We start from the raw sequence: 11,330 nt of genomic DNA, 5'->3' as shown, positions 1-11,330 counted from the left end.
GCACAACAATGAATGTTATGTTTATTTATATTTGATGGCATTTAATATGTTAAAGTGTGTAGTTATAACTAACTGTAAGTACAGAGCTTAAATGTTTCAGTACCCTTAGTATGAGTTTTTACGTTTGCTCGAAAACGTTCAACGTTTACGTATTTTGACGATTCCCGTATTTGACTTTGCCATGTAATAATCATAGATTAGTAAAGATTACTCACTCCTAAGAAGAAAATGTACCCAGTTTTGGGAGATTTGATTTGAAGTTTTAGTTCCGATCCGTTCCACGGGGGCGCTGTATGAGCGAATACGTACATACTGCATGGTTTAAAATATATACCATCATACATATTTGTAGCGGATTGTTGCGAAGTAGTTTTAATCTTAACTTGAATACGTAAACGGTGTATGTTTTCGAGTAAACGTAAAAACTCATACTAAGAGTACAGATCTATGTGGATCCCCAAAAATATGACGTAAACCAAATGTTTAAAGTATTTACTCTTTATCATTGATACAAGTATTATCTATGTGTGCATCTTTACGAGGGAAAGGGACGCAAGACACGGTAACAACAGGAGTGAAAGAGACAGTCTTGCTTTCGTGAAGTGAACTATTTTTCTAATACTATTTGATGTCTATACGTATTTTACGTAATACTGACTGTTGTAGTGGTTAGCTTAAGATAAGGGTCGGAACACACGTAGCGTTTTTTTAGCCGCCAACGCGAAATAGGTATAGTTCATTGAAATGTTACAATTTTTACACACACCTATTTTTGCCTAATAACAGTGTTCAGCGCTGCTGTGTTCTGCTTTGATTGGTGTAAACCAGATATTTTCAGTGGCATTCAAGCTTAATCCTCAGGGGTAGTGCATTCGTGGCCAACTTCAAGTAGGAATTTAATTTTATTTAGGGTTACAGATGTCCATGGGCGGCAGTAGCCACTTAACATCACATGGACTGCATGCTCGTCTGCTACTCCTATATTATAAAAAATATGGTTCTTAGCGTGCAAAAGTCAGAATCAATTTCACTTTTTGGAAAGTCTTTTTGCCAAAGGGGTTTGTGAATAAAATGATTTACATAAGAATTATTAGTGTTCCGCGTCCGCTGTGCTGGAAGAAAAACGCTTCGTGTGGTCTCACCCTTACTGTGCTCCGTAACTAATATCTGTTTGACGTCACACTGTTTAATTTTAGTTTGGAAAGGTAGAACGAATATGAACGAATACGGACGAACTAAGAGGAATAGACAAAGAAAAAGTTTAATATTTGTTTTGTTTTTTTTTTATTCTAATATAATATAGAATTATTTTTGAAGGCCAACAAAGTACCACCCCACCGCCTCGGAAGGATTTTCTTATATAGTCCGCGCCAAACTGCTAGTCCGCTCTGAAGTTGTTGCGAGCAGGTGTAGTCATACAATTTGCTATGGCGATTCATTACTATATTCAGAGCGAACTAGCAGTTTTACGCTGTCTATACTTATATATGCATTTAGTAAAAAAACAATTTTATTTATATACTTATTTTATTTATTATTAATAATAGTTGACGGAGCACAGTAATTAAATGTAAGTAAACTGTATTTTAAAACTATTCTCAACATTTTAAAATGTAATATAAACGTAAATAAAACTTATTTAAATTTGATGTAGTGTTATTGCATATTACACATGAATATTCTGTAATCATCATCATCAATCTATTACTGTCCCACTGCTGGGCACGGGTCTCCTCTCATAATGAGAAGGATTAGGCCATAGTCCACCGCGCTGGCCAAGTGCGTACTGGTAGACTTCACATAATTTTGAGATTTTTTTTTTATAAACCTCCCAGTTATGCTGGTTTCCTCACTATTTCCTTCACCGTTTAGCAAGTGATAATTAATTTCTAATACGCACATAACTTTGAAAAATCAGAGGTGCGTGCCTGGCATTTGCCTCGGGCCCCCCGATCGAGAGGCCGAGTTTCTTAACCACTAGGCTTTCACGGCCTTTCTGTTATATTCTGTAAAATTTAGTTCACAACATTTTTAAAACTTATTTTACGGCTCAACGGAATATTCTGTAAAATTTATTTGAAATAGCAGTTACATAAAGTTCTCTCTTTGTAATTTAATTGCCATCATTATCATTATTTCTTTCTTAGGCCTGGTACATATGGTGCGATTTTTAAACGCTTATGCGCGCTAATGCGAAACCACAACATGTGTAGAATATGAAAATATAGAGATTTATTTAATAAATAATTAATAACAAAATTACTAAATTATTAATTACATAGGTGCTGTTTTAATTAATAATCAAATTAATTAATTATTAATAATTTTATTTATTTCTTACCAACTACTTGAAATAATCAACATTTTATTAAGTATTTTATAAGTCAGCTGTTAATAATTGAACATTTTTACAACATTATGAATGTTAAACCAAGTAGCATTTTTTATTGTTTACTAGCTGACCCGGCAAACGTTGTGTTGCCATATAAATAAAAAAAATGTTAAAGATGAACAACCCTTATCACTTGAATGAAAATATATGGGGCATGAAAAATAGACAGTAGCCGATTCTCAGACCTACTATATAATATGCATATAAAATTTGGTGAAAATCGGTAAAGCCGTTTCGGAGGAGTACGGCAACGAGGATTTTATACAGATTTTATTTTCTTATCACTACAAATAGTTGTATTATTCAATGAAAACTTATATTATATACAGAATACTAAGATTATACAGTTGTAGTATTAATCTTAATGTTAAGAAGACGATTATTAACATTTGGATCAAGTTTAAAATCATTTTCTAGATCATCAATGAAGAATCTACTTTGGTTACTCAGTTTGTGGCTAAAATCTTTCAAATTATCTTTATTATTTTGTGTTTTTATACTTGCGTCTTGGTAATTTGTTTTGCCACCATTTTGTAATTCATTTGTATGTAGATGTCCGTGGTAAACAACACTAGCTGTGTTTTTGAAAGGTACATCACTATTTTGTATCGGTTTTTGAAACGCGTAGATAAATGGTATAGAATTTGTGTAATTACGATGTAATTGTTCAATAAATGGACTTATTGGATCAATTTTCGGAAAATTTGGAGCTTCAGTTACTTTTTTGGGTTCAGCTGCTATTTTGTCAGAGACTTTTTGTAAGAATGATTGTAGTATGTCCGTGTTTTTGTCAATTTTCTGTAATATCTCCCTTGTTATATTACCATTTTCTTTTATTATGTTTATTAGATTCGTCTTTGCTGTTTCCTCATGTCGGTTTTCAATAGGCTTAATTGTAGCATATTTTTGTAAATTACTTTCTGGATTTACGGCATAATTCCTATCAGGTTTATTTATAGTAACTTTTTCATCAAAATCTTTGTGTCCTAAATTTTTGAAGATATCTATAATATTACTGATATTTTTAGTCCAATTTTCTTTGTCTTCTTTTCCAATCATTTGTTTTAGTTTTTGACTTTCCATTTTAAGATGTTCCAATTGATTATCTATTCTCACTTTATGTAGTTGTAGCAATAGTTTGATTTCATTTTGTTGCTCATCAACTTTTTTGTTTCCTGGTATTGTAGTTCTAACATTTTCTTTAGTCTTATTTAGACTTTCAAATTTGGATATTTCGGAAACATTTACAGATGAAACGTACCGAACGCCATTTTTATCAAAACTTTTATTAATTGTTGTATGTACTTCTTTGTACCCTGGACCCATATTGGTCCTATTTTTGGGCAATATATTAACAGTTAGCTTATAATTACTTGGCGGTGGTAATATTGCATTAACAAACTCCTCTAAGTTTGATGTAGAGACATTTCCCTCCGTCGATTTATCATTTGCATCAATTTTAGCTTCAGTATCTAATTTATGGTAGTTATGTGTTTTTATTTCTGTTTCTCCATTTTTTCTATTTATTGCATGTATATCAACGAATTCCTCTTTAGATTTTGAGATGTTCTCTACCAATATATGAGGGTATTTCGACATTAGTCCGCTATGTAATGATTGAGAATCGTAAATACTACCTATATATGGCTGAAAATTAGGGACACTACCATAAGGATTCCTATACGGTGCTATAAAGTCATAGCGCTCTTCTCTGTCACCTATTTCTACTTCTGGCAGCTCTTCTTTCACCACCGCTCTGTTAGCAAATATATCTTCATGTGAAACTACCAAAACCTCCTCTTTCGATCTTGGGTAGTGGGTAATTGGGTAATCAGACGCCACAATCCTTATCTTATCAACATGACGTTTATTTCTCTTACTTTTAAGAAATATTTTCTTTGTTTGCATTGCATTTGTGTTCAGAAATCTATTGAGGTGCGTTTTGGTTTTTAAATTTGAAAATAGTTTGACACTCATCGCTCCACGTTTTCGTCTATCTGTTCGTATTTCTTGATCATTAATGTTAGATTCTTCGGAATTACTTACAGCATCCGTTTCAGTTTGGTCATACTGTTCATGATACGCTTGTATGAGATTTTCTAAGCCTGTGAACATTTTTAAGCTTTCTTTATCTGGCGGTTCATCTGTATATTGGTTAATACCAATCGAAAACCCACTTCCACCTATTTCTTTCAAAAATAACGTAACGTTACCCAAATTTGAAATCTGATTAGCTAAATCTTCACTTTCAGTATTCAACGGTTTTTGTAACCGCTTTGGTATTCCGTTTTTCATAACGCTATTGTAGTCGACATCTACTTCACTCATTTCAGCGGAGTTCAGAGATTTAGAAACGGCTAGGAAACCAGGTCCATTGTAGCGTCTCCTCCAATGCTCTCCTTGTTTGTCTAACACACTCGTCAATGGTTGCATTACATTCGCAGTTTTACTTATAGGATTCAGTTGTCTGTGTTCTACTGGTTGAACTTTTGAAGTCTTTACTATTTCCTTATGGTCGATAGGATTTTGTGTCCTCTTCTTAATTTGCACACGTGTATCCTCTTTATTTTCGTTCTGTAAGACTTCGATGTTAGAATTTATAGCTTTTTGAATTTTGTCAATCAAACTTCTAACTAGTTTCTTTTTCTTCTCCCCTTTCTTTCCCTTTCCATCAAAATGTGTCTCAATTTCAACGAATAGTTCTTCTTCATGTCTTTTAAGCTTTTCGTTTAGTTTTGATTTCTCAGTAGTGACTCCATCGTTTAAATAGTGAATTTTTACTTGTCGCTTCAATCGTTTCGTTTCAAAACTCTCTTTAGTTAAAAGATTATGATTATTTTGGTATTTCACCGCATGTGATTTGAAATATTCAGCTATTGCTTGACCTAAGTCACCAGTTTTGTCATTTTTACCATCTGTATTTACTTTGTCTGCAACTATTTCTATATTTTCAACGCTTTGTGGTTTTACTTGTATTTTATTTTCTGTGTTATGTACATTTGCATCTGTCAACTCTTTCAGTTCTATTGGTTTCCCATTATACAGTAATTTAACAAGGCCTTTTATAGGTTTGCCTGAGTTTCTGCAAAAAACAAAAGTTGTCAAAGATCTTTAATAAATATGATATTCATCATCATCATCAAAACATGTCTCACTTCCTTCCTTCCTAATTCCTTCACCGTTTAAGCAAGTGATAATTAATTTCTAATACGCACATAACTTTGGAAAGCCAGAGGTGCCTGGGCTTTGATCCTCGGATCCCTCGATCAAGAGGCTGACTTTTTTAGTCACTACTAGGCTAGTACTGCCACCAACCAACCACCAACCACTAGGCTATCGCTCCTTTTATTAATATGATATTCCCTAACGAAAACCAATTACTTACTTATTTTTTTCATTCATCATTTTGTTTGTTATTTCAATCACTGTTTTAATTAATATAGGAGAATCTGAAAATAATTGAGATTTTATTATTATTTTTTTGATTATTATTTATTACAACTACTACGAGTATGTACACATGGTGAATTTTTCCAATAGGCCTTCAGGGCCAAATCCGAAATTATAAGGTTTAGCGAAAAATGCTGAAAGGAGTTACGAGGCCGATTTTGATCAAAACTAAAACTGCATCATTAGTTTTTAAAATATCTATTTCCCTAGCTGGGAATCGAACGAGTTCATTTTGAAAAAAAAAATACACTTCCAAGAATTTGATCCTTATAAGCAACACTATCAGATAGTGGAATAATCTTTCAGCATTTTTCGCTAATCCTTATAGTTTCGGATTTGACCCTGAAGGCCTATTTGAAAAATTCACCCTGTATATTCCTTTTTTTTCTCGAAATTTACTTTATAGATCTAAAATTATCTTAAACGGGTTACTTCAAAATTCAGATGAACCAGGCATCAAATTGGGAACTATTGAAGGTAGAAACCTTTGTGTTTCGACTCCGGTATATAACGGCAATGTTAGGCGAGAAATACTTATCCGAGGCATCATATAGGAGTAGCAGACAAGCATACAGTCCACCTGATGGTAAGTGGCTACTGCCGCCCATGGACATCTGTAATTAACCCCATATAGAATTAGATATTCCTGAGGTCGGCCATAGACGCGCCGCTACCCCTGAGAACTAAGCTGGAACGCCTCGGAAAAGTCTGTCTCCCTTACCACACCCTTCAAACCGGAACACACAGATAGACTGCATGCTCATCTGCTACTTCTATATCATAAAAAAAACAAACTTAAATATAAAGTACCTTTAAGGGTGTCATTTTTATCTCCATTCTTATTTTCCTTATTTTGGGCTATTTGTGTTTGTAACTGGTGACATTTCAGAAGTTCTTCAAAGAATTTATCCTCTTCATTATAAGAATTTTGTGATATCATCTTCATCAGCTCTTTGGGTTTATTTTCTAATGGATTTTGAGTTTCTAGAAAAAATAATTTGAATACTTAGCTTCAGAGTGCACAGATTTTTAAATATTATGAGACCAATATTAGTCCTGGTGATAGCCTAGTGGTTGAGAAACTCGGTTCTCGATCGTGGGGTCCGAGATTCAAATCCCAGGCACGCGCCTCTGATTTTTCAAAATTACGTGCGTATTAGAAATTAATTATTACTTGCTAAACGGTGAAGGAAAACATCGTGAGGAAACCTGCATACCTAAAAGATTTATAAAAAAAAATCTCAAAGGTATGTGAAGTCTACCAATACACACTTGGCCAGCGCGGTGGACTATGGCCTACTCCTTCTCATTCCAAGAGGAGACCCGTGCAGCAGTGGAACAATAATGTGTTGATGATGAAGTACTTTTTGAAAGATTACGTCAAAAGTTTAAAAAATATGTATAAGTTATATGTAATATGTATAATTTCCATGTTAGAAGTTAAATTTAACTTCAAATAATTCCCATGTTAAATACAATTACCTTTAGCATCCACGCCATCAAAACTTTTAACCAATAAATGTACTTTATTATACACATCATTTAAATCCATATCCCTTGCAGAAGAATATTGTGCATCGCTAAATGAAATATATCTTTATTATTCATTTCTCTTCTTAATTTATCATTATTTTCTTTATTTGTTTCTCTTTCTTCTGTTTTTTGTACCAGATCTTCTGTGCTAAGAAATTGTGGTTTATTATTAGCTTTATTTGACAATCCTTCTGTGTTATGTGATGATTCTTCTTCATCTAATTCTTCTAGAAGAGTTGCGAGGCGGTTGGTAATGATCTTTTTCATTTTCGGACTCTTTATATGAAAAAGTAAGTTTCTGGATTCTAAAAATGCATTATAAAAATATTTATTATTTATTTAAATCTATTTTAATATTTATAAATTACACAGGTATAGTCAGCGTAAAACTGCTAGTCCGCTCTGAATATAGAAATGAATCGCGTCGCCATAGTAAATTGCATAGTTTGGCGTGGACTATAATATACAACAAGAACAACAACAACAACAACAACAACAGGGGAACAACAACTGTTATTATATTTCGCTATATATAATATTATTATATTTCGCTGTTGTTCCCCTCGGGTGGTACCACTGCTACAATTTTGAAGATGATAGAATCCTCTGTGGTGCGACTTCAGCGGCACCACCGCCACACGTGTTTCTACCTACTAACAACAGTGTTAAACGCTGCTGTATTCTGGTTTGAAGGCTGTGATAAGGGAGACATACTATTCTGTGGCATTCCAGCTTAGTCCTCAGGAGTAGCGGCGCATGCGTGGCCGACTTCAGGTAAGAATCTAACTCTATCTGGGGTTGATTACAGATGTCCATGAGCGGCAATAGCCACTTACCATCAGGTGGACTGCATGCTCGTCTGCAACTCCTATATTTTAAAATGCAGTAACTTATCAACCATCAGATTTGCATACTTTTCAATTAACTACCTAAGTAAGACTAAAATAGTTAGCTACCATTTTAGTAACTATGCCAACAGTATTGATCACAATAATATATTATTTACGTAGGTATAGCACAATTCGAGGGATTGAATATTTTACACACTTAACTGCCTAAGGGTAGTAACACATGAGCGACACTGATCGAATACGCGAGGATCGTATTGGCGATAATCGTCGGCTAGGTCGCATTTAATATTGTGTAAGGGTAAGACCACATGAGCGACAGTACGTGAGGGCTGCCGTATGTATGTATGTATATTGCTTATTTGAGCAGTGATAGCCTAGTGGTTAAGAAACTCGGCCCCTCGATCGAGGGGTCCGAGGTTCAAATCCCAGGTACCTCTGATTTTTTATGTTATGTGCGTATTAGAAATCAATTATCACTTGCTAAACGGTGAAGGAAAACATCGTGAGGAAACCAGTATACCTGAGAGATTTATAAAAAAAAAGTCAATGGTATGTGCTGTCTACCAATACGCAATTGGCCAGCGCGGTGGACTATGGCCTAATCCTTCTTATTATGAGAGGAGACCCGTGCCCTGCAGTGGGACAGTGATGGGTTGATGATGATAATTATTACTTAAAAACTAATTTTTAATTTGTGGTGTACCTCCAAAAATTTTAGTTTTCCTAGATGTACCTTGAACACAAAAAGTTGTAAGGGTAAGATCACATGAGCGACAGTAATTTAACACGTAAGCGGCAGTACGTGAAGCCTACCGTCCGTATGTATGTATGTATGTATGTATGTATGTATGTATGTACGTATGTACGTATGTACGTATGTATGTATGTATGTATGTATGTATGTATGTATGTATGTATGTATGTATGTATGTATGTATGTATGTATGTATGTATGTATGTATGTATGTATGTATGTATGTATGTATGTACGTATGTACGTATGTACGTATGTATGTATGTATGTATGTATGTATGTATGTATGTATGTATGTATGTATGTATGTATGTATGTATGTATGTATGTATGTATGTATGTATGTATGTATGTATGGATGTATGTATGTATGGATGTATGTATGTATGCCTATAAATTGCTTATTATTAAAATTCAATTAAAGAGTATTCCATCTATCTATCTTTAGATTCTAGATTGTCTATAGATAGATAGAATACTCTTTATCTATCTATAACTGAATCTTGAACTCGATTGTGATTCACTTTGGACTGTCAGATTAATTCAAAATTTTAAACAGTTACCAAGAACAGATGACAATACAGGATTTTAATAAATTTGTCAAATTTTCCTTATCAGGATACATAATTTTCTTTGTGCGATTTTAACGTGGTTTAGTTTTTAACTATATTTTTATTTATATTGATTTTTATATAATACTAGCTTAACCCTTATCACTTAGGGGTACGAAAAATAGATAGTAGCGGATTGTCAGACCTACTGAATATGCATATAAAATTCGGTGAAAATCGGTAAAGCCGTTTCGGAGGAGTACGGTAACTTACATTGTGACAAGAGAATTTTATATATAAGAAAACAAATGAGAAATAAATTATTTCTTAGCATACCTAAAGATCTTTTCGTCCTGTACCCAGAATCCATTTCATCAGAGTCATTTGGCTGAAAATCTTGGAGTTCTTCGAAGGTTGGCAGAGGCTTTATGGGTTCCGGCTCTGATGGGGTTTGGATGACGTGTGCTGAAATATATAATCATTTATCAGATATTTTTATATGACAGAAGTAGCATTAAGCGTTGAGCCCACTTGATGGTAAGTCACTGCCGTATCTGTAATCAACTCCATATACAAAGAGCTTCGATCACTTATAAGTGATCGAAGACAAAGAGAGATTAAAACATCTTCTTTCATTTGTTTTCAACGGTATAGTCCGTAAAACTGCTAGTCTGCTCTGAATATAGAAATAAACTAGCTGACCCGGCAAACGTTGTGTTGCCATATAAATTAAAGAAATGTTAAGGGTGAACAAAACTGAGGGGTATGAAAAATAGACAGTAGCTGATTCTCAGCGCTGAATATGCATATAAAATTTGGTGAAAATCCGTAAAGCCGTTTCGGAGGAGTACGGTAACTAACATTGTGACATGAGAATTTTATATATAAGATTATCAGGTGCATGCTCGTCTACTACTCCTATCTACACTAATATTATAAAGAGGAAATTTTGTTTGTTTGTTTGGTTGTAATGAATAGGCTCAAAATCTACTGGACCGATTTTATTAATCTTACACCATTCGAAAGCTACATTATCCACGAGTAACATAGGCTATATTTTATATAAAATATATTTGATAAATAGATTTTGAGGCCGTACAAAGTTTGCCGGGTCAGCTAGTATTATATAAAGTCCTTTAGCAAGAAAAGCTACTCACTTCCCTTAGCCAGCAGCTCATCAATATCAACGAAGACACTGGTGAGTATGACGGTGAAGGTGAGGCCCAGGGCTATCAGCGTCACCCAGAGGACCCGGTAGAAGGTGGTGTCGAAGGTCCGTGGCATCTCGCTCGCTTTTGGGTACTGTAGGTTGTATAGATTCTGGAAATAAGATATTAGGAGTGAACGTAAGGTTGTCCCTGTAGTTCCGGGACTAGAATAGGGCTACGGTATCCCCTGCCTGTCGTAAGAGGCGACTAAAAGGGGGCTTCCGGGGTTGCGGGCGGCAAGAGTAGGAGCTCGAACCGCCCGGCTAGCGGCCCCGGGAAGAACGACGGTATGTGTGGTCGCATACCGTCGTACACACCAGATGGTGTGGCGAGCGTCAAGCTCGCCTGGGCGGAGCCCGACGGGCAACGCGCTAAGAGGACTCCGGTTGCGTTCCTTTGGAGATCCCGGAGATCCTCTACGCAGCGCAGAGGACAGCCACCGGGGGGGTTTTAGTGCGGTAAAAATCCCACATAACCCGGCGTCGCTCCCACGTTGTCGGGTACCTTTTGAAGGTATCCCCCTCGATAACAAAAAAAGGAGTGAACGTAAGGTAACCTAACCTTACTAATTCTTAAGTTGGGGATTTGGAG

The 11,330-nt window shown here is 35.1% G+C and overlaps 1 protein-coding gene across 1 annotated transcript; it reads right to left on the bottom strand.

Annotated features, from left to right (window-relative positions):
• Positions 1 to 2,731: 2,731 nt before the first annotated feature.
• On the bottom strand, positions 2,732 to 10,846 carry LOC140756839 (uncharacterized). Its single transcript, XM_073092369.1, has 4 exons — positions 10,689 to 10,846; positions 9,868 to 9,996; positions 7,404 to 7,680; positions 2,732 to 5,474 (listed from the first exon to the last, which is right to left on the bottom strand). Exons 1-4 carry the CDS (start codon positions 10,813 to 10,815, stop codon positions 2,732 to 2,734), a joined length of 3,276 nt encoding a protein of 1,091 aa, XP_072948470.1. The 5' UTR covers positions 10,816 to 10,846.
• Positions 10,847 to 11,330: the final 484 nt, after the last annotated feature.

Source organism: Epargyreus clarus, unplaced genomic scaffold, assembly GCF_041222505.1.
Source record: "Epargyreus clarus isolate Ecla_fem2 unplaced genomic scaffold, WU_Ecla_fem_2.2 ptg000036l, whole genome shotgun sequence".
Classification (NCBI taxonomy): domain Eukaryota; kingdom Metazoa; phylum Arthropoda; class Insecta; order Lepidoptera; family Hesperiidae; genus Epargyreus; species Epargyreus clarus.
Note: the sequence above shows the minus strand (reverse complement) of the source record. Positions and strands in the feature narration are given on the sequence as shown.